The following is a 22,686-nucleotide window of genomic DNA, read 5'->3' as shown; positions in this document are numbered from 1 at the left end:
TCCTGCTTAAGGCAGTTTAAAATGGATTTCTGTCACCTGCCCAACACAGGGGTGACAATACTGCACACTGCCTGGCCTGCAAGAGGGATTTGACAAATGTGAGTTCCTTCTCTTCCCTGGTCAAGGTGCAGGTCACTGGAAAAGGGCAGTAACATCACCATCACCTGCCATACAGATTTGTGCGATGGTGCCGCTCATGTGCATGGCACTCACAATAGACCCCTGAGATTTAGCAAGTGCTAGCATTATCATACTGTGCATAGCTTTGGAAGAAGGGCAGAGACTCTGGGTGTAGTTTTCCACTAGTTCATGGACCTATAAAACACCAGTGTCAACAGGTCCGAGGGAACACACACAACCTGAAACGCTAGCTGTGAAGAACCAGTCCTTCGTGTGGCAGAGACTGCTGCCACAGTGAGCTGCTTTGAGCCTAGGGTGGCAGGCCTGCCACCTGAGGAAATGATCCAGGAGGCTTTGATCTGCCTCCATCCTCACTGTGCCTCACAAGGCAAAGAGAAGCACGTGCTCCAGCCTGAAGCCCTGGCCTCCCAAAGGGCACACACGTCTCCTCCGCACTTGCCACTTGTCTGTGTGCGCTCCCTTTGCTTCCTTTCACATTAATGACAAGAAAAAAGTTGGACAGAAAAAAGGCCCTTGTCCCCTCTGGGCTGTTCTCATGCTCAGCCAACTGATCAGCCTCACACGAACTCAATTTATTTTCTTCCTTCCGCAAGAATTTTCTTCTTTGTAGCTTTTTTTCTTTCTCCTCTGACATTAAGACTTTGGTAAAAACTCAAATCTAGACTCCACTAAATGAAGGCTAAAGCCCTTGTTACTTGACACCAAATTTGGGGGAAAAAGTGTATCATTATAAAAACATTTTTGGGACAAACTATTCCTGTATTTTCTGTTTGAGATTTTCAAAAACAAACAGTTGCCGTTTCTTCAAAGGAAAGAACATTTGAATGGTAGGGTGGTAAAGCTGTCTTTCCTATGGACAGAGACCTTTTCTACAAGAAGAACATAGGAAACGCTCACGTTTTAGCGGCCCGGCATCCATGCCCCATGGTCCTCCCCAGTCTCCATGATATGAACAGGAGCAGGCAGAAGGCCCGAGGTGGGCCGATCAGATGAAATCTGAGGTTTTGGCTAGAATTGCTTGGCACAAGTGCTTCCTAGGCTGGAATTGCTAATTCTGGGTCACTAATTGGCACAGAGCTGCAGGCCCTCTCTGCTCCTATGTGGGGAGTGAACGACTATCACTGCAGCCCTGCGCACAGCCCAGAGACTGGCAGGTGGTCCTTTGTGGCCTTGCACTCTGGGTGAAACTCACTTCAGCAGTCCCCAGCTTACCAGTGGGCTCCAGATACAGATCTTTAGCAAATCAGTTTCTCCTGGAGAAGGGATGACATGGATCTGAGTCTACGTTTGCAAGCTCGCCCCAAACACAAGGCACCTCACCCCCGGCTGCCCTTTGGCACAGTGGTCCTGCAGTTCCCTTCACACCCTGGCGGACCCCTTCTCACCTGGTCCCCCTCATCGTGCCGACTGAGAACAGACCCTAGAACACACAGTCCATCTGCCAGGACACACTGTGGCTCGCACCTGGAAAATACAGCTGCATCCACTCCACACCCACCACCCACGCGCCTGCCTCATCTGACGCATGGTCACTGCCTCCATTTACTTCACTTCAGAGGTCTCCCCGATGGCCTGCGCCCCTGCCCCTGCCCCGGCCCCTGCCTCAGGTGCTCTTCAGACTCTGTTTAACACAGCAGACAACTAAGGCTGAAGCCAGGTTCCAATACTCTTCTGCACTGAACCTCACTTCCCTTAGGGTGACAGGCAACGTGTTACAATGGCCCACGAGGCGATCTAGGACCTGAGCCTCCTCTGGCCCATCTCTCTCTCAGACACTCTTCTAGCACTTTCCCTCTGCACTCAGGTGCTCCAGCTGCACTCCTCACAGCTATTCCTGCAACGTGCCGGGCATGCTTTCTGCTCGGGCCTTTGCACTCGCTGTTTCCTTTGCTCCGGATGTGCCAACTGGGTGCCCGCAGGTCTCTGTTCACATGTCACTGCCCAGTGAGGCTCTCCTTGATGACCCTGAACACTCCAGCAGGTCCCTCCCCGGTCCAGATTGACTGTGTCCATAGTACACATAATGCCATCTTAGGAATTATGCTTTAGTCATTTGGCTTGTTTTTGCCTGTCTCCTCCATTAAAATGTAATCTCCACGAGAGCAGGAATTCATGTTTTGCTCACTTTGGTATCACGGGTACCTAGAGGACAACCTGGCACTCAGTAGTGGTTCAGATTTAACTGAATAAATGCAAAGAAGAGAGGGTGGGATTCTGGTGAAGCTTGGCAGAGAAAGGTCAGAAGCCTCCTTCCTTGCTCTGAGAGAAGAAGAGTCCTGAGTGCTCCAGCCCAGCTCATCTGAACAAACTTGCTGAGACTGTGTGGCTGAAAACACACACAACTTCTACACGGAGGGTGCAGGCCGGCTCCCAGGAGACGCGGAGAACCCTTTTGAGAACAGTGATAATGGGAGAACTTCTTAAAATCGGCCAATTTTATCTTGCAAGTATGAAAGGCTACATAATGTGCCAAATGTTTTCCTATCACCACATTTAATGTGCAGCAAAAAACGAAGAGAAAATTTTAAGATAAAGAGGAATTATTATGTAAATCCGACCAAAAAAAAACCACACTCTCTGAGAAAGTGGAAACGCTATAAAACTGAGTAACTCTTTGTGCAGGTTGAGCCACCAAAGTTCATATGGAAACAGGATGTGCATCCAGCAAAGAGCAGAGCTGGGATTTGAACTTGGGTCTCCTGATTCTTAAGGAAGACTCTTGGGCATTAAATTGCAGAAGCTCATCATAAATGTCTTGCCCTTGAAAGTGGCCCTAGCTCATGTCATCGTCCAGAGATAAGAGGGTCTCCCTGGTGATGCCACTGGACACACTCCGGCTGCCCCGAGGCTATCGGCTCCTCCCCAGGGAGCAACACCTGGGCATCGTCTCCCCCGCACCCAGGCAGCCCGGGCGCTGGGCGTACTCACCTCCAGTACACTAGCACAGCAATGAGAAGGATGAGGCACACGAAGGTCAAGGCTGAGACCACAATCAGAGGGATGATCCATTCCATCCTCCCTGGAGAAACACGGCTTATCATTCCAGAGGTGTTCTTTTCTGCTGCAGAGAGAAAACAGCTCAGTCAGAGGCTAGAGGGAGCGAAGCGTGGGAGCCAGAGACTGAGGGGGAGTTCAGAGTGGGTTCTAGAGCTCCGGACTGCTTGCTCCTGCTGCCCCGTGGCAGGTGGAGCAGCCAGCAGGCCTCTCCATGTCCTACTGTGTCCCAGCGCAAGTGTGGCCTCTTCTTAGCCTGCATTGTCTAATGGCCAGTGGGATGGATTTGCTCACCAGCTGAGGATGTTTTTGAAGAGAGCTGTGCAGAAGTCAGATGTCCAGCCGTACTCCAAGAATGTTACCAGCCCAGAGGGATGCCCTGAGGAAACGTGATTATGTCCCCAGAAGGGGCAGGGAGCTTCCTGTGTTCCCTAGAGCGAGGGCAGGAGAAGCAGCACGGCTTGTTTCATGAGGTAACCAAGTCGGCCACTGGGACTGCAGAGCCACTTACTCCTCCCATTTCCCTAACCTGCCCTTCTGATGGTGGCTACAAGTCCCTTCAGCTCTGGTACACAGCATAGTGGGCTGAACACCCAGTGTGAGTCTTCTTGCTCTCCTGCCAAGGTGGGCACAGGACTCACGCAAGGGCGCTGGCCACTCGTGCCATGGCATGTTCACCAGTGACACAGACTGAACCCCAGCACCTCCCAACAGGTGCACCCCAATGCTTCTGCCCAGCAGCTCCCCCTCCGTTCCCCAGAGTCTGCTTTTCCTCAAGTCTGGCTCTCCAGCACTTCTGTGCGTTGTCACCTGCCTTCAATCCTTCCAAAAGCTCCAAGATAACACAGGACAGGAAGCCATGCCTTACCCTCTTGCAGCACAGGTCTGCCTCAAGTTGCAGACAGTCTTGAGAGGGGTTGAGAGGGAACATTTACCAGCTTGTTCAGGATTCTCCCTGGTCAAGGAGAACCTCTTGCCCAGGCAGCTCCTTCTATCTCTCCAGGCCCTGAGGATCTTCAGAAGCCTCAGGAGCCTCAGCAGGAGATCCAAGGCTCCCCTGAGCTGTGTTGCAAATGCTGGGAAACCGCCAGGTGTCTGGAGTGAAGGCCAGGTGCGGGTGCTGGGGATGGGGCTGGGAGTAGCCCAGGGTCAGTGGAGAGAGGGAGAGTGAACCAGGACCCCAAGGAAGAGTCCCTTCAAAAGTCCAAAGCTGGCTTCAGGCTCACTGGTGTTCCGCCGGGATTCCAGCTGCTCTGTGAAACTGAGGCCAGTGCTCAGCAGCTTGGGGTGTCTCTGCAGGGTGGACTAACCACAGGGTTAATCAGGCTGGGTTTGCAAGGCAGAGTACGGGGGCTGGGCAGGAAAGAAAGTATCGTCCCTGGGAGCCGGTATTGAAAGAGACAAGACTCCCAAGACATGCAGAGGCACGCTATGCTGTGTCTCACTGATGTCCGCTAGTGTCATTTGCATCCGACACCTCCAGGGTTTCTGGTGCAGACCCATGAAGCAGGTGGCACGATTTATCCTCAGCTCACGGGGAAGAATGCGCAGGCAGGCAGGTGAAGCACACTGATTAAATACCACCATAGAGACCCCACCATTTACAAAATGCCTCACTATCCTTGCTGGCGTATTTCTGCCCATTTTCCCCATAGCACAGGTGCCTGCCAGGTGGGCTGTGCCAGGATGGGCCTCAGCACACCACACAGGACCACCCTATGCCCACCGAAAGGAAGAGAGGCGGCCCCAGAACAGGTCATCCGAATACAGTGAATGTGGCCACCTAGGGAAGCATGATGTGGATGCTTGGGGCTCCACAGCGTGGCCCCCAGAAGTGATGTTCAGAGCAGGATCTGCAGGAGGCAGGGGAGCTCACCAGGCAAGTGCAGGGGCGGAAGCATGCTCTGGACAGACACCATGCCGCTGGTGGGAGTACAAGAGCAACAGGAAGGAGGAGTCAGAGGGCAAAGGAGAAGCTAGCTCAGCTGAGGCCCCTGTAGGGTGAATTAGGCTCGGGGTTTTAGTCCTACAGATGCTGGAAGTAGGGCAGGTGAGGCGCCAGGGCAGATACACATCAGATGTGCACTCACTCTCCCCTCCACGTGATGTGTACATTGCAAAGCAAGGGGGACCAGCCAGAGAAACCAGCAAGAGATCCTGTTAATGGAAAAAATGTCAGGAGGGCTCACCGTCCAGGCCACCTGTGCAATTAACTCAGCATTTACCCTGGGACACCCTCAGGTACAGGGAACGTCCAGTGTCTCAATTCTCTTCTGCCTGCACTCTACAGACACGGGTTCTTGCCTGTGCTGCACATGGCAGGCAGACATGGGAGGAGGACGCTCATCCTAAATGGCTGGAGAGGACTCTCGGCCACACTAGTCCTCACACATTACTGAACAGCCACAGATACCAGCTCCATGCTGTGTCTACATCCTGACACAGTAAGACCATCCCAGGATATCTGGGCCTTCAGAAGGGGTCAGCAGCAGCACTCTCTGTGAAGGCCAATGGCACCTCACATTGTCCCTAAGTCACGCGCACATCTCTGTGGTGGCACTTCGTTCTGTCCCTCCCTCCCCCTCCACCAAGTGAGTATTCAAAGTTTTCTTCAGACTCTCAGGGAGGCCCAGGGCCAGAGAAGACAGTCACCGCCAACAGGGACAGCCCACTGTGCTCACTGCCAGAGGAGAAAATGTTGTATGTGTGGGATCAGGGCCTTGAACTCACAGCCAGCCGGGGGCAGGGCTACGCTGACTCAGGCTGCACATCTCAGTGCATGGTGCTGTGTGACCCAGTTTTCGGGGAGCTTCTCAGGAGGGGTCTCGGCACTGACTGAAATCCTGGAGGAGACAGAGTCCAAGGGGCAGTGTCTGCTGAGGACACCTCTGGAAATGACTGCATCTGCTCAGGTCTTTTACAGAAAGCACAAGCACAAGGAGGCATTTCCACGTGGGGCACAAGAAGGTGGATTTTGGTTCAAATCCACAGAATTTGTCTTCGTGATACTATGGGACTGGATCCCTGACTCCAGGTGACACTTGAAATCTGCTCCTGCCACTGTCCTAGGAGCTACTCAGGCCTCAGGCTGACCCTGAGTTCCCACACAGGAAGTGCAATGCCTGCCAACCACCATGCATGGGGTCCTCCTGCCCTCCTGTGTTGCAGCCCCATCCATCCAACGGAGGACCAGGCCAGGCCTGGCCACTTCCCTGCCTCCTCCCCTGGTGCCCTGCTGCCAGGAGTGGACCCCTCATCCCCGTTCTCCTGGTGCCCTGGCTCTGTGCATCTCTGCAGGGCAGGGTACAGCTGAGATCATAGGTTCCAATCCTGCTCTGGTACTTTCTGCATGATCTTCAGCCATACCTTAAACCACCTTAAGCCTGGAGTTCTCACTCTTTAAAATGGCAGCCTTGGAACAGTTCAATGAGGAGATGCATGTGGAAGGCTTCACGGTGTGCCTGGCAGCAGGCAAAAACTGAGTAGACTGCTCATCAGCACACCCATGGCCGTCATCATCTAGTATCTCGCTGCATGCAGCACAACTGTAGCCGCACCCTTGTTGTTGCTGTAGGCCCCTGCGCAGGCCCAATCTCTGTCTGTGTGTAGGAGATGAATAATACAGCTCTGTCTCCTACTAGCTGTGAAAGTCTGGGTAAGTGGCCTAACTTTCGGGGCTCAGGTTCCCCCTCTGTAAATCCAGATACCGCGGTACCTCTGCCCCTTAACTTCATCACTTCTCTGTCCTGGTCTCAGCTGACTTGGGTGACAACAGCTGCTTGTGGCAGGTGAGGACCAAATGAGTCGTGCATAGACAGAGTTTACAATGCTGCCTGGCGTTGATCCGCACCTGGCCAGTTTTCGTTGTTGTGATTCTCTTCGCTGCCATCCCTGCCAGCTTCATTGCTACCAACACCCCTGCCACCCGCAGCAGCTCATCCTCGCCATCATTCATCACCACTCTCTTCTCCATCAGACTCGCGGCAGAGCGCCAGTGCCCGTGAGTGCTCCGAGTGCCTGGTGCCTCCCGAGTCCTCCATGTGACATCGGAGTGTGTAAGGGACAGGCACGTGAAGCTGGGCTCAGGGGGAGACCACCACACACTTCTGATGTCCTCAAGAAACACACGTGTCCTACTGCTCAACGTGCTCAGTGGCCCCCAAGAAAACAGCAGACTGCTAGGAATGGCAGGGTTCTCTGGGCACACAGCACACCACAGACCTGCGCCCCAGACCCTAGTGCCCTCCCGTGCTGACGCACATGCGAGAGGACACCCCAGAGGGTGTCTGAGGCCACAGATGGCACCAAACACCGTAGGAGCTTTTCCCTATACTCACATACCTAAGTTTAATTTCCAAATGGATACAGTAGAATAAAAGAACAAAAGACCAACATACTAGAACAAATGCTCAGTGCATGTGGTCTCTCTCAAAAGCGTGTGCTGTACTGTACATCTTAGCAATCTCGGCATATAATTTTTCTCTCTTGTTAGGTAGAGAACTTTTACCTTTTCACATAATGGAAGCACTTTATGGCTTCTCTGTGGCGTATCTGAATTGAGAGCATCGTGATTCCTGTGCTCTGGGGCCACTACTAAGTACAATTGGGTTGTTCGGACCCCAGCATTACCTGAAGCCGTGAGTCTGATATCTGCCACAGCTACCAAGGACTGGGGAAGTGGTGGGCAGTGTACACGGCGTGGATGTGCTGGAAAAGTGGAAATTCTCATCCTCAGCAGGATGGAGCAAGTCTGTGTGACAGTTCTTCTCCTCAGTCCTGTCTACTCAGAATGGCGCACAACTGGAAGCTATTTATTTCTAGAATGTCCCACTTAACATTTCCGGACTTCAGCTGGCTGTGGGTCATTGAAACTGAGGAAAGTGCCTGTCTCTGCCTCTGATCCCTCCTCCACAAAAGCAACAATCTTGAGGGAACCATGAGAGTTAATGAGGTAATCTATGTGACGGCAACCTAATCTGCAGCGCCAGATGCAATATGAAGTCACGGAGCCTCTTGTTCAAAAACTGTTAAATAGTACTGTAGCAAGGGTGGCGAAGCACACCTGGAATCCCAGCACTCTGGGAGGCAGAGGCAGGAGGGTCACAACTTCAAGCCCAGACCTGGCGACTTAGTGACACAGTAAGACCCTGTCTCAACGTTTAGAAAATTACTAAAACGTTTCAAGAAGGGGATAGTGTAACATGGGGGTAGGCAGTGTTGCCTGTCTGGGTTGCACCCTCAGGAAGCTGCTCCTGTTCAGTGGGGCATTACCCATACTACCCGACACAGGGGAGGGGCCAGGCAGTGTTTACTGCTCTCCTCCCAGGAAGCTGAGCAGTGGTGCGCACAGTGTAATAAACCAGGCACCCGCCCCCGGGAGGACAGGTGCCACCTGGTACACACTGCTCCCCCACGGACGTGATGGGCCCTGAATGGCTATCAGAATGCCACGAGAGGCCATCTGGGGCCCGACTCATCGCTGTCCTTGGGACCTCACTGTCCCACGCAGGGTCCAGCAGCCTGGCTTCCCAGGTCTTGCAGGGCTCAGTGTCCTCCACAGTGCCAGGAGCTCTGGGTTACCGCAGCTCTGCTCACCCAGAAGCAAGAGCGTCCTGGCAGGGAGGGCATCCCACTCTTGCCGCCATGGCTGTGAACGAGCTGCTCCACAGACTGGATTGGCTGAGCCCCCTCCCTCCCTTCCCTGGGAATTAATTTTAAATTGTGACCTACCTGCCAGCATTTAAACAAGAGTCGACACACAAAGCTGCAGTGGAAGCTTCCACTGGACATGCTGAAGGTGGCAAACAGAGGCTGGAGTTCCACGTGGCGCACAAGCAGCCTGGCACCAGGCAGCATGCGCCCTTCGCGTAGGGTGCGCCACCTTGCCACAGTCCTCGGGGCTCACCAGCATCACACTGCACATCTGCTCTCCTCATCTCTCATGCCTCCTGCCCACTTGCTTCAGCCAGCCAGTCTCTCTCTGCAGAATGGCACTCCACCCGGTGAACTAGAGAACCCTAACGGTAACCCTTCCTCCCATCCATGCATCCAATCATCCATCCGTCCATCCGTCCATCTGTACTGGGGATCGATCCCGGGATGCTCTACCACTGACCCACAGCCTCAGCCCTTTAAAAACAAAATTTAAAAAAATGAGACAGGGTCTTTGCTATGTTACACATTTGAATTTGTGATCCTCCCGCCTCAGCCTGCCCCGGGCTGAGATTACAGGTGCGTGTCACTGTTCCTGGCTTCCTCGACTTACTTTTCAAGAAACTTGACTTTTCTACTAATTAGAAATCAACCGTGCCGCCGCTCTGCCTCTATAACACAGTCCATTCGGTTATCCCTGGATACCTCCGCACTCCTCCCCACATGGACGGGGGTGCAAAGCACATCTGCTCCCAGGGTCAGGAGCTGGGCAGCAGCCTGGGCCCAGTCACAAAATCTGTGCAGGCCTCAGAACTACCTTCACGGGAAGCATGGGGCATGACGGTCACCAGCTCTCTCTGAGTGGTGCAGGGAGGCCAGGAAGGCTCAGCCACCTCCCTGCCTCCACTCCTCCTCCTCCCAGTTTCCATTCCCACATCTAGCAGCGTCTGAGTAAAGCACTTCCATTCTGCTTCTTAAAAAATGTTAGAAAAAAAGAAAAGAAAAACAGTTTTCAGTGGCATATGTCATCACTGAATTAATGCTGTTTGCCTTTTTCTGGCTTGGCTCTCATCCCAGTAGAAGCAAATAAGAACGGAGCACAATGTACTATAAATGCCGCATGCAGCCATGTATCAGATGGACCGAGCCAAAGGGCTTCACGCCCCGAAGTGCAGGCTCGGCCCCGGCCATGGGACAAAACCTCTGCATCATCAAGACTCAACTAGAGTGGCCGGAGAGGGCACGCTCAGGAGTCTGGGAGGCAGAGAGAGAGGACCGCTTGCACACCATACGTTTATAGCCTGTCTGCATCCCGGGAAATTTTACTACAGTAAATAAATACCCCACTTAGGAACGAGTTCTGCTCTGGGAGAACAATCGGAGTTTGGATCCGTCCCTAAGTCCAACAAAGTGAGTCTCATATGCAGTTACACAATGTAAAGCATAAAAACACCCGACACACACACAACAGTACAGTGAGTCCCCAAATGTACTGTGCTACTCTACACTAAGGCACTGTCCAGTAAGCACATGGCAGCACAACTGTGACAGTGTCCAGCAGACCTGTGAACTGCTTCTGAGATCTGTTCCATCTACGAGTGTTCCTGATGTGAGGTCGGTTCATATCTCTGAAAGTTCACAACAGGAATGTTTGTAGGGGACTTAACTGCACTCATTAATAGTAACCACTCACTCTCAAGTAAGGTGGCTGCTTTCCCTCCAGTTGTGATTAAAAAAACATGTAGTGGAAAATGTACCATCTTAGCCATTTCTAAGCATACAGTTTAGCACTCACTGTTAAGTGTATTTACACTTGGTTGGTGGGCAACCAATCTTGAGAACCTTCTCATCTTACTAAATGGAAACTCTGCACTCATTAAATCACAACTCTTCATGCTCTGCCCCCGGCCCCTGGTAACCTTCAGTGTTTCTATAGGCTGAACCCTGCATCTCAGTACCTTCTGTGAGTGCAGTCAGACAGCATCTGTCCTTCTGCACGTGGCCTGTCCCATAGCATAATGTGGCTCCCAGACCGCTTCACGTACACCCCAGTCCTAACCTCCCAGACTGCCAGCATCAGTGCGAGATCATGTGTTTCTGAAATCACCAGGGTCCAAGCACGCACTGCCTTTCCTCACATCGCCTGGTTTTCCCTCAGCGATGCCCAATCTGTCCCATTCAAAGATCGCTTGGGGGGACAGGAACTTCCAAGGACCCAGATACTTCCTGGGAGGAAATGACAGTGTATTCTGTAGTGCCCAGAAGGCACTTCTCAAATAGCAAAGGAGTTTTACCCAGCCCTTTGGAGTCAATGTAAAAATATAACCTGCTTGGTCACTTAAACACTAGTCCTTTTTTGAAAGAGACCAGATACTGATTGAAATCATTTTCACTAAATGTGCGGAGTCAAAAATGTGAAACAGATTTAAGCAAGTGTATATCCGAGCCCTGAAAACTCAATCAGCGCTAACATTAAAAGGGTGTTTATTTCAATTAAAATAATGAATACCAAGCTGGAGGAGGTAGATGGGGGCAGGATGAGTTGGATAAAGTGGAGCGAGACCTTGGGCATCAGGACTGATGCGGGTTTGCTGATTTCACGCCCAAGGTATTTCCACCCGTCTGTCTGCTTAAGCAGAAGGATTGGCCAACACCAACTCTGGACCAAGTCAGGCCCGCAGTTTCTGTAAACAAGGTCTGTTGGTGTCTAAGCACATTTACACGTTTCCATATTACCGAGGTGTCTTTTGTGCTGTAAGCCAGAACTGGGGTGGTAAGTGAGACCCATGACCTGCAAAGCTGAAAATATTTACCATCTGACCTTTGCTGAAAAGGTTTGCTGACTCGGGGCTTAAAGGATCCCACTACCACCTTCCAAGGTAAACTTTCAACTTGGAAGGAAGGCTCTCTCTGGCCTAAGGAAGAAGAGGACCTTGCTGCTGAGCTGAAGTGGGGACGCTCTGACTCATGAGGGACAGGGATGAACGGGTGCTCCAGGAAGTCGATTTTCATAGCAGCGGACTAGGACTGGTCTAGCCGTGTGCTTTAACTTCCATGGGGGCCTTCTCATAGCTGCCATTGTTACGATGTGGCATGTGGGCTGCCGACAATCCCTCCTTTCCGTCACCCACAAAAAGGGCGACTGTGTTTATTCCCATCACCTTCTGCCCTGATTAAAGAGCTACTGTCATCTCCACTCTGCAGATGAGGGCACTGAGCAAGACCTGGTCTGAGAACCGGGAGTGAATGGGCACCAGCCTTACTGAGCTGATCTGATTCCAAAAGCCACTCTTGCCAAGGCTGCCAAATGCTGTCTGACACCTGCAGGGCAGACGCTGGAGACCCATATGCCCCATTCCTGGAGCTGAGTATCCCCACGGCTTACCCTGTTTCTGCCCCGGTCTCCCTGGATCTGCAGTCTTACTCCAGCAGCAATAACTCCCTGTCACTTATCTGGAGCAGTTGTGGACCCTACTCCTAGCAGCTGTATATTCCAGGAGTGTGGCCAAAGGGATATCTGAGAAGCAGGCTGACAACATTACTCTGTTAAGGGTCCTCAGTCCAAAGGTCAGACCATGCAAGCCCAAAGATCAATTCCAAGTCCACCCCTGCTCCTCAGAGAAAACACTACTGCTCCTAACGGGGAGCAGTGAGTCCACCTCCACCTCCCCTAAATGTCTCCATGCAGAGGACCAGTGAGCTTTCAAAAACGTCAGACGAGTAACTTCCCCTGCTACAATCCACCACTGGATTCCCATTTCAAGCAGTCAAGTCCACAGCAAGGCCAACTGACTCCTTCCTTATCTGAACTCTGCCAGTCTCGCACTCCATGGTCCAAGTACACTGGCCTACTGAAAGCAGCTGAATGGTCCCAGATTCATCCCCGGTTTAGGGTCTCCACTACTGCTGCTCCTGCACCCTTGAATGCACCTGTCAGTGTCTCTATGTGGCTAGTTCCTCACCGCTTGGGTCTCTGTTCAAAAGTCATCCTGAATACTCAGTGCTGCACGAGACCCTCCCCAACTTTACCAATGAACATTACATTTATAGCCAAGTTTACTAGGATATTCTCAGACGCCCTCACTAAAATACAACCCCGGAAAATAGAAGCCTTTCCTGATCTACGTGCTATTCCCAAAGTCTAGTCCTCTGCCTGGTGTGCAGCATAGCACTTCTTTAATAGCCTCAAATGCAAGAAATTCAACTTGTTGACAGCGTCCCCCACACGAAATGCCATGTCCATACAGGAATTGCTTCACAGCTGTCCTCATATTTCCTTCACTCAATTCCACAGAAGGCTACTGTGGACCTCTCCACATAACTCCACCCGAGACTGAGAAACACCCATAGGAGACCCCTACTTAAAAAAATAGTTCATATCAGCTTTAAGGGGAAAGTAATTCAAAACATGAAAATTTATTCTAAGTTGTATCTTAACATACGAGATCTCAGCTTTAGATGAATTTTAATGTTTACAAGTGCAAAAGCAAATAAATATTTACCAGTTGCCTTTTTCTTGCACTCTTATAACTCCACAACAGCTTAAAAAAATTGTTGCTAAACATCTCGTAGGCTGGCAAAATGAAGAATTTCTTATTAAGAAAACCCCTCCCAACAGTAACAACCCTTCATGCTATGGCTCCCTCGTGGAAGCTCTCAGGAGGGTTCATTAAGATTGGAGCACACGAGAAGCAGAGAAAGCACTGCTACCATGGAAGAGACAGGAGCCCGCCTCGCGACGGCCAGACCCACCCTGTCCACATCCCATCACCTGGACGCTGGGCAGGGCACACGACCCAGAGCAGCTCTGGGACAGAGGACCACATTTCTCCGGCTAGGACCGTGCACTAATACGAGCTCCCCAGACAGAAACCCTTAGGCTTCATCGTAAATGCCACTTCTCCAGAGCGGCCTTCCCGAGCTAAAGGCGGCCCCTGTCCTCTTGGACAGCTTCCGGTTCATTTGTTCTATTCCCATTTCACCTCCAAAAAGGAGTCAGGTGGTTTTGGGGTTTGCCAGCTCACCACCTACATGGCTGCTCTGGGCTGTGCCTGCTTCCTAACTTCCTGCATGTGCTCTAGCTGCTCACTGTCTAGCTCCCGTCTGCTCCCCCTGAGACAGTGAGGCAGGCACTGCCCTCCCTGGGCCTCAGCCGACCCAGGGCCCAGTATGTCAGTGGGGCCGCTGTACCACCGATCACAGACTGAGATCTGAATGAGCGAACTGCAGATGGACGTCCTTTTGCTTCAGTTCCAAGAATACTGGCGACTTTCTGAGACTTCGAGCCCTACCCCAACTTCTTTCTCTTCTTTGGTGTTCTGCAGGGCTAGAGAGTGAACCTAGGGCCTTCACACTGGGCTACATTCCCACTCCTCCGTTTTCTCCAGAGACAGTCTCCAATTTGTAATTTCCTGTCTCAGCTTCCCAGAGTGCTGGGGTTACAGCTGTCTGCCGGGCCCCTGCCTCCCACTCCTAGAGGATGGCTCATATTTCTCACAGCAGCATGGAACCCGCAGGAGGGCCAGCACCACTTACCTGGATTAACAGTGATGAATCTGCTGTCCTCGGAAAATCGGTCCCGGGACGTAGGCTTCTTCGATGGCACCCCGGGCCTCTTGGGATCCCTGGCTGCATAATGCTCCTCTGTGGCTGTGGGGGGCACTTGGGTGGAGGGGACCACGTCAGAGTCTGGGCCAGCCTGGTGCGTGGGGGTGGCAGTGTGGTCCTGCCCGTGCCCAGATATAGTCTGATGGCCGCCCTCCTCCGCAGTCCTGTTGGGGGCTGATGGGGCTGGGGTGGGTGTGGTCCGGTCACCCTCCTCAGTGCTGCTGTGGGTCGCCACGCTCTTCTCCTTCTTCTCAGAGTCCTTCTCCCCCTCCTCTTCGTGCTCCCGCTCGCCATCCTCGCTCTCGCTCTTCTCGTCCTTCTCTCCTTCCTCTGCTCCCTCGCCGTCCTTGGTTGGGGCCGTGTCACCATCTGGCCCCGGGGACGCCAAGGCCTCCGTGGTGGCCAGGATCGGCCTCCCTGCCTGCTTGCTGGCCGAGGCGGCCGTGGGGAGGCGCGTGGGCCACACGGTGCTGGGGAAGGAGGAGATGCCGCCGCCTCCGAACCCCAGGCCTGCCAGGAGTGTGCTGGTGACCACGGAGGCTACTGTGGCCTGGCTGCCGCTGGAGGAGGGGCCCATCCCCGTTGCCATGGAAACAAAGGAGAAAGGGATGCCAGAGGATGTCCAGGTGGAAGACCCCGAGCTGATGGGGGCCATGTCTGCTGAAGAGGCAGGAGATGCTGTGGGCTGAAAGGGTCACCCGAGGGTGCAGAAGGGGCAGAAGGACAAAGCACAGCAGCGTCAGCAATCAGGACTGGGAACGGAGCCCTCGCCTGTCACACCTCCGAGTTTCGTCCATCTAAACTGCAGGCTTTCCTAGACCATGGTGCACAGCCTGACCACTGGAGACCAGCCCTTACTTTAACAGTTTCATAGCTACTTGGACACGTTACAAAGTCTACCTAGCGTACCAAACACAGCTTTTCACGCATAGTGCTCAGGATGAGGCTAATGACCAAAAAGAGAGAGAAAAAAGTCAGTAGCGTTACAGTTGGCTTAAAGACCCAGAAGGAGGCAGTGGTATTCTGGGGACGGCAGTCACTCAGTCCACTGTTCTTCAGGGAGTGGGCTTTGAGGTCGAACCTGGGCACTTCGGGCGAAAGCACAGCTCTGAGATTCTCTGCAAAGGCCCTGCAATTGGGTCCAACCTCACAGTCTCACAGTGAGGCAACAGAAGGACAGGGAAGGACAGTGGCTGGCCCCAGTCTGCAGCAGCAGGGCAGATACAAGAGCTGCACTCTCCGACCACAGTGCCATGCACTCTGGGTTTATCCCGAGAACCTATGCTCAGGAAGCAACAGCAAGCAGTCCTTGGAACCAGGGCCACCCCGTCCCAGGACTGCCTCTGCTGTCCTCGAGGCAGGCACACATCGCCCCAGTTTCCAGATGAGGAGACCACTAGGAAGGTCCAGAGGCAGGACTGCCTGTGTGCAGCCTCAGCACTCTCCCACTAGACTGGCCGGGGCTCCATTGTGGGGTTCCATTCGGATAAAACACAGTAGCCACAACTTGGGTTTCCTAATATCAAGTGTTACACTGAGAACTTGCTACTCTGAGGGTGACTGTGTTAGGTCGAGTTCTGAGCCAGCGTTGCAGATCATCAGGCACTCCACCCAGGGAAGTCCAGCCACCTGGCTGAGGGGACGGACCCTCATGTGCTCTCGGGGCGATGTGGCACACGACTTACCCTCACTGAGCCATGCTGCCCTGTCTGTGAAGTGAGAAGCACAGTCACACTGACTTTCTAGGCTCTTCACGGCAGGAAATAAAATAGGATGTAGCCCAGATCCAGAAAGTGAGTAGCACAGTGAGTTTCAGGCTATGACTGTTATCTCCTCCACTGGAATTAGTACTGTGATTATTAGTTGTACCGGGAATGGGAAAACTGAGCTGTCCATTCAGGCTCCAGATATATGCAGATCTACATAACTTTTGGCTTGTAACAACAACATCTGAATTATAGCATATGCCAAATGAAACTGCTAAGAATAGATTTACCTCCTTGCCCCCTGTATCATCTGACCACAGAATCGTAATAATTACAGATCTCAAAGATTTATATGTCTAAAACATGTACAGTACGTGGCTACTGTTGTGCAGTTTGTTTTGGGAACATACTGAATGAGTTTTTCTCTAGCTTAACTGCTTCCCATGAAGCAGTTCAACAACATTATACTGCCACCTGGTGGTAATGGGCTTAACTGCATGCAGACTCAAGACCAGCCAAGACACAGCAACTGTGGTTCATACTCACCACTCCTGTTTTCACGATTCTGGTCCCTTGGAATATTCGGGTGGTGTTAGCTGAGAAATAAAGAGATTACAGGATAAACAATACGCCAGTGTTTAGGCTGTGCTTCCAACAAAGCTGTACTTATGGACACAAATTGAAACTACATAGAATTTCTAAGGTCACAAAATATTTTCCTGCACATTTTTTCAAACCATTTTAAAAGATGAAAGCGCTTTCTAGCTTGTGGTCCGACAAAAACATGCAGAGAACTAGAGCTGCAGTTTGCTGTACCCTATCTAAAGCTATGAAGTTAACATTTTAAAAAATCTTGGTCATCACTTCTTGGATCATCTCTTTAGTGATTCTAATACACACTTTAACTTACTGTGGTTTATCTTAAATTAGTACTTTTACCACGTCTCAAGAATATAAGAACTGTATGGTAATTGAAGCTGTGCCGGCTGCCTCAGCTTTTGTGTATTGTCCTATATTCTGCTTCTATTTGTGCTTTACAATCCTCTGACCTGCGGACACCATTAGTTTTATATGGTCGTATAATTGTATATTAACCGCATCTCACCTTCTTGGTGTTCACTCCTTCCTGCAATTCTGTTTCCCCATATTCTTAGAAATGTTAAAAGCGGTTTCAAATTGCAGTAGGGCACAGCTAACACAAATGCATCATCCCAACCATTTTGAGACGCATATTTTTGTAGTAGTGAAGGATATCCACCATCTATCTCCAAGACTTCAACCTGCAAAACTGAAACTCTGTATATTTTAAATAGCAACACATTTTCTCCTACACCTACCCTGGCAACCATCATTCTGCTTTCTATTTCTATGAATTTTAACTACTCTAGATACCTCAAGGAACTGCAATTATGCATATTCAGGCTTTTGTGATTGGCTTCTTTGGTGTAGCAGAATGTCCTCAAGGGTCATCCATGTCATATAGCAAGTGCTAGAGTTTCCTTACCATGTGAGGCTAAATAATATTTCACTGTACGTTATCTATCACTTTTCTTTATCGATTCATGGGTCAATGGCCATGTGGGTTGCTTCTACCTTTGGGTTATTGCAAATAATGCATAAAAATATAACTTTCCGAAGAAACCAAATCTGTTCTTTGTGGTTACTTAAAAAATAGTGCTACAGAACCTGAACACTTATGTCCTACATATATGGCCCTAAGAAATTAGCAAAAAGTAAAAATAAAAAAGCCAGGCTAATTACCAAAACACGTAATGCTTGTACCTGGTATGCTTTTTACATGAACTAGAAATGTTAAGTGACCTACCTATATTTTTGTTTGTCCCGCAAGTTTTTTTAACTGAATTTTCTCCCAACATTGTAAATAGTAGCTTTCACCTAAGACTCCTGCTATAATTGCTCTCATCACAACCAGCAAAGGAAGGCAGATATACTTACTGTCATCCCATGGTACATAAATACTGTTGTGTTATAACATGCTCAATATCCCATGTAGATTCTTCATGCTCCCAAATCAGATATCAATGTATTATCATTAACAAACCTATTGTGAAAAAAGCTACTGTGCAATTTTCTAAACTCTTTTGTTTACTTTTAAAACTTAAGTTCTCCATACTCTTAAGTGAATAGGACACACGTGTAAATACCGAATAGTTTCTCTAGTGTGAGAAACTGAAAGTGTAAATAAGGATTAAAATGATTAAAACAAATAATTGATAATTTGAAATATGAAGAAATGGTCAAAAGGGGTAGAGGAAGTGGGAGGGGAAGGGGAAAGGAAAGAAGGGAAAGGAAAAATTGTGACAAAAGGAAATGGAAACAAAGTCTTTGTAAACAGGGAAGGGCGCACAGGGAATGGGGAAAAAATAAGAACCGAGATACACGTCCTGTACAGGTGCAAGCACCCAATGAAAAATGTGAATGTATTGTATACCTGAAATGTACCGATAAAAGAATTTAAGCAAAAAAACAAAAACACCTGAAGTCCTCACAGTTGACCAGTTTGTACACTGGCCGCTCCTGCTCAGAAGCACCCACCTGCCTCAGCAAGCAGGCCAATGAGCTTCCTTGACTAAGACTTCGGCTTGGCAATGCTCATGTGGTAACCCGAGGAAAATGCTGGGGGCCTTGTGGGGGGGGGCTGAAGACAGGACCTTGCTCCTCTATCAGCCTTAGGGAGAAATGCCACCAGCACACAGAACTCGTGCCTACCTCTGAGCAGGAAAGTCAGCAGAAAAAGGAGACGCTGGCCATTTTCAATAAGTCACTGGGATCTGGCATTTACAAGACACTCCGCTTTGAATTTATAGCAGGCAGGGCTTTTTGAATTACATTATATTACAAACATTTAATTTTTCAAAGTCCATGCAGAAGCCAGGCAGGTCCAGCGCTATTAATCAGGAGAGGAAGCACTGCAGATTCCAGCTCTGGATCGGACCCCAGGAGGCCCAATCACGACTCATGTGCCCAAAGGCCACAGGGAGCTCCCAGTCTTGGGCCCTTCTCCCTCCCCTCTGCTCACAGACCTGGCCTTGGCCCTTGGGCCCACCTGGGCACAGGGACAGGGACTAATGCATTCAGGACAGCTGGACACACCCAGTGCTTTCTTCATGAAAAACATGGAGCTATGCTCATTTCAGTTTGGTTCAACGGAAGGGTGAGATCATTAACAATGAATTATTTACCTGCAAAATTTTCAAGTCACAAGGGACCCTTGGAACAAATCTAGGATGGAGGGCTTCTTATCCTGGATGCACCTTCATTATTATGATTGTTACTGATATGCTCTGAGATGGTCGGAATTGAACACATCACATCTTTTCTTCCCCTCATACTTGCTAGGGGAGCACTCTATGACTGAGCTACATCCCCAGCCCTTTTATTATTTTTCCCATCAAACCTAACACAGGTTGAACATCCCCAATCCCCACATCTGAAAGTGCTCATCTTTATGAATCCTGACATGATGCTCCAATGGCTTGGGATTCTGGATCATTTTGGACTTCAAATTTTGGATTAGGGGTGCTCAATGAGTGAAGTTTAGCCCAATATTCCAAAATCCAGAATATCTCCAAAGTGGGCACTGCTGGTCCCAAGCAATTCAGATCAGACTGATACTCAGTCTGTACTGAGGAGGTATCACACACTCCATCGGTAATTAGCACTGTGCTGATTCTGTAACATGCATTACCCTGAGTCATTTGAATACCACCAGTTTTTGGACTGGCTCACTGCGGCTTCAGGAAGGGAAGTGATGTTCTCAGAGTGGCACAGCTGCTGCCTGGCAGCCTGGGCTCACACCTGAGGCCCTCACTCCACAGCACCAGCTGACCTGGCGTCCGCCAGCCCTCGATGTCCAAGCCAGAAGCCTGGGACACCTCCTTGGAGCTCAGACTCCTGGGTCTCACCCAACCAGCTGGCTTGGGAGGGGCCGTGAATGTGCATGACAGAGGGCCTTCTGGCCATGCTGATCTGGCTGGTCCAACACCTGCAGGCATCACAGGATCCCTGAATTCACAGGCAAAGATTCTGGCATTTTCTAGGGAAAAGGTCCAAAGCTTTTCATTAGATCCATGTCTCAGTGGTGAGCTGTGCAGGCTTCTCGTGTAAGGCGGGAAAGCTGAAGGCTGAGAAGCACAGATCTCCATTAGAAGCCTCCGACCAGCCAGGTGGGGCCCAGTGGCTGCCCTTCACGTCTGGGCTGCCCCTACTGCCTGGCACAAAGGCCATGGGGCAAATTACAGACTACAGGGAGGATGCCCACCTCAGGAAACAGTATCGGAACCAAGACCACACATAGGCTGAGGCCAGTAAGACAGAGGGCATCCTTTTTATAAAACTCTTATAGTTTATGAAGTCTTTGCACTGATTTTGCTGTAAAAAGAAAAATAGCATAACACCAAGTGGATAATGGAAAACATAGTCTATATACATGATGGACTATGATTCAGCCAGAAAGAATGAAACAATGTCATTTGCAGGAAAATGGATGGAAGGAGACGATAATGTTAAGAGAAAAAAATCAGACATAGAAAGCTAAATATTGCATGGTTTCTCTTACATGAGAAACCTACATTATAAACCAAAGAAGGAATAAAATAAAGAAGAGATGGCAGGAAACAAGAAAGCAGAGTTTCAGAGATGGCAAGGGAATCAAGGGAGGTGAGAGGCAAAAGAGAAGAGGATAAAGTGATCAAAAAAGCATGAAGAGGGTCAGGGATTTAGCTCAGTGGTTCTGCCACCTGCCTCACAAGCTCAAGGTCCCAAGTTCGACCCCCGGTACCAGAAAAAAAAAAAGCATGAAGATGTGTTCTATATGCATACCAAGTACCCAACACACACACACACACTTTGTAAAAGAAATGCATTAAAATGTTATATATCCGGATTCATTACTGAGCTTCTCAGTATGTTCAAATTTTGTGCCAAGGCAGAGTCCCACTTGCTTACCCCTTGTTCTGGCCCCAGAACTTTCTACTAGTCCCTAAGTCATCAGGAACATGCACCTATATTCCAGGGAGCTGGGGCTTGCGTGGCTTGTCAGTTCGAAGGCGAACTTAGCTGTGTGGGGCTCCAGTTCTTGACGGAACGGTGGACAGAATGACACTAGGAAACTGAAGAGGCCATCTGAGGACACGATGGAGAGGAGATTCTGTGATTTGACACAGCGCTAGACTGGGGGAGGGGCTAAAAGGCCCAAAGACCGATTCCCCACAATTGGAAAATGCCAATAAAACAAACCCTAAAAATTTGGCTTTTGCTTCCCTCTGGCCTATGAAGCTCCAACCTCAAAAACAGATGGAAATTACTGGGGCTTTCCAGGAATGGTTTAAACCTTATGCTGATCCTTAGGCTGGGTTCTCCCCTCTGCCCCCAAGTCCTGAACAGGAAAAGAGAAACCCTAAAAGGCGGGGGTCTTTGTGCAGGAGGAAGAAGCGAGCGAGACTCACCCTGAAAGAGCATCGTCTGGCTGAAGTCGCTGCGCATGTCATTGCGACACACGGCCTGGACACGGAACAGGTAGAGGCTGTCGGGTGAGATGTGGCTGATGGTGGCCTTCTGCAGGGGAAGAAGGAATGGTTCTGAGTGCCAGGGCAACATTACCCTTCTCAAGCAAACCTGGGCACCTGGCGAAGGCCGCAGCTGTGGTGCCTCCCGCTGACCAGAGACTGCTTTGAGAAAGAAAGGTTAATACCGAGCTGTGGAGGATTGCAGAAATAACAGCATCGTCCTTTCTTGCCTTCTCTTTTTCTTGCCACTGGAGACCGAAGCCAGGGTCACCGTGCCGAGCTCATTCCCAGCTCATTTTACTTTTTGTTTGGAGACAGGGCCTTGCTGGGCTTGAACTTGCAATCATGCCGCCTCAGCCTGCCAGGTGTGCACCACCACACCTGGCTGCCATTCTTGACCGTGTGTGGAATGCAGCCTCAGTGCTCTTTACACCCCCAAAGCTTGGACTTCTGTCATAATTACCGGACCTCTTAAGTTGTAATTATTTATCCCAGAGGGACTCTGGAATTAGCAAACAAATAAGCTCCAGCGTCCAGGAGACGTCCTCATATCAAGAAGCAATTCTTACATGCCTGTCCCTCGGAGGTGTGAAGGCTTGCTCACATCTTTACTGTGCATAATACGGCATACCACGGAGCAAGGAATGACGCAGGCCAGAGGGCCTGAGACCTTGCCGTGTGATCCTGAGCCTCTGCTACCTTCAACTGAGAGGTGGGGAGAACAATAGGTACGCACAGGTTTTTGTAGCAACCGCCTAACACAAACCAGGCAAACCTTGCTGACAGGTAGACAGGGCAATCGACACGAAGAACACCACTGATCTGCAGCAGTGGTCGAGCTGCACACTGCAGGCCAGATGGAGCCTGGCCTCTGTTCTTATAAAGAAAGTTTTATTGGCACACGGCCATAGCCCTTTGTTTACAACTGTTTTGACCCTGTAGGGACACAGCCAGACAGTTGTGACAGAGAGGATAAGATGCATATATGGCCTACAATATTCACTAGCTGGCGCTTTCCAGAAAAAAATCTTTGCCCACCACAGATGAAACATCAACAA

At 50.4% G+C, this 22,686-nt stretch overlaps 1 protein-coding gene across 9 annotated transcripts in view; it reads right to left on the bottom strand.

Annotated features, from left to right (window-relative positions):
* Ptprg (protein tyrosine phosphatase receptor type G) overlaps positions 1-22,686 on the bottom strand; it is a 674,743-nt gene that overhangs the window by 84,208 nt on the left and 567,849 nt on the right. For 7 of the 9 annotated variants that reach the window (XM_087181616.1, XM_087181619.1, XM_087181618.1 and 4 more), the window contains 4 exons: positions 21,569-21,677; positions 16,647-16,696; positions 14,323-15,079; positions 3,070-3,202 (listed from right to left, as the gene is read on the bottom strand). In XM_087181616.1, the coding sequence (XP_087037742.1) occupies positions 3,070-3,202; positions 14,323-15,079; positions 16,647-16,696; positions 21,569-21,677 (1,049 nt within the window). The remainder of the gene's footprint in view (positions 1-3,069; positions 3,203-14,322; positions 15,080-16,646; positions 16,697-21,568; positions 21,678-22,686) is intronic. The other 2 variants (XM_087181612.1, XM_087181617.1) reach the window with 1 other exon arrangement.

The sequence above is a fragment of the Heterocephalus glaber genome, unplaced genomic scaffold, assembly GCF_053883595.1.
Source record: "Heterocephalus glaber isolate CG9 unplaced genomic scaffold, H.glaber_assembly_v1.0 deba00001472, whole genome shotgun sequence".
Taxonomy (NCBI): Eukaryota; Metazoa; Chordata; class Mammalia; order Rodentia; family Bathyergidae; genus Heterocephalus; species Heterocephalus glaber.
This window is presented reverse-complemented; position numbering and strand designations above follow the sequence as displayed.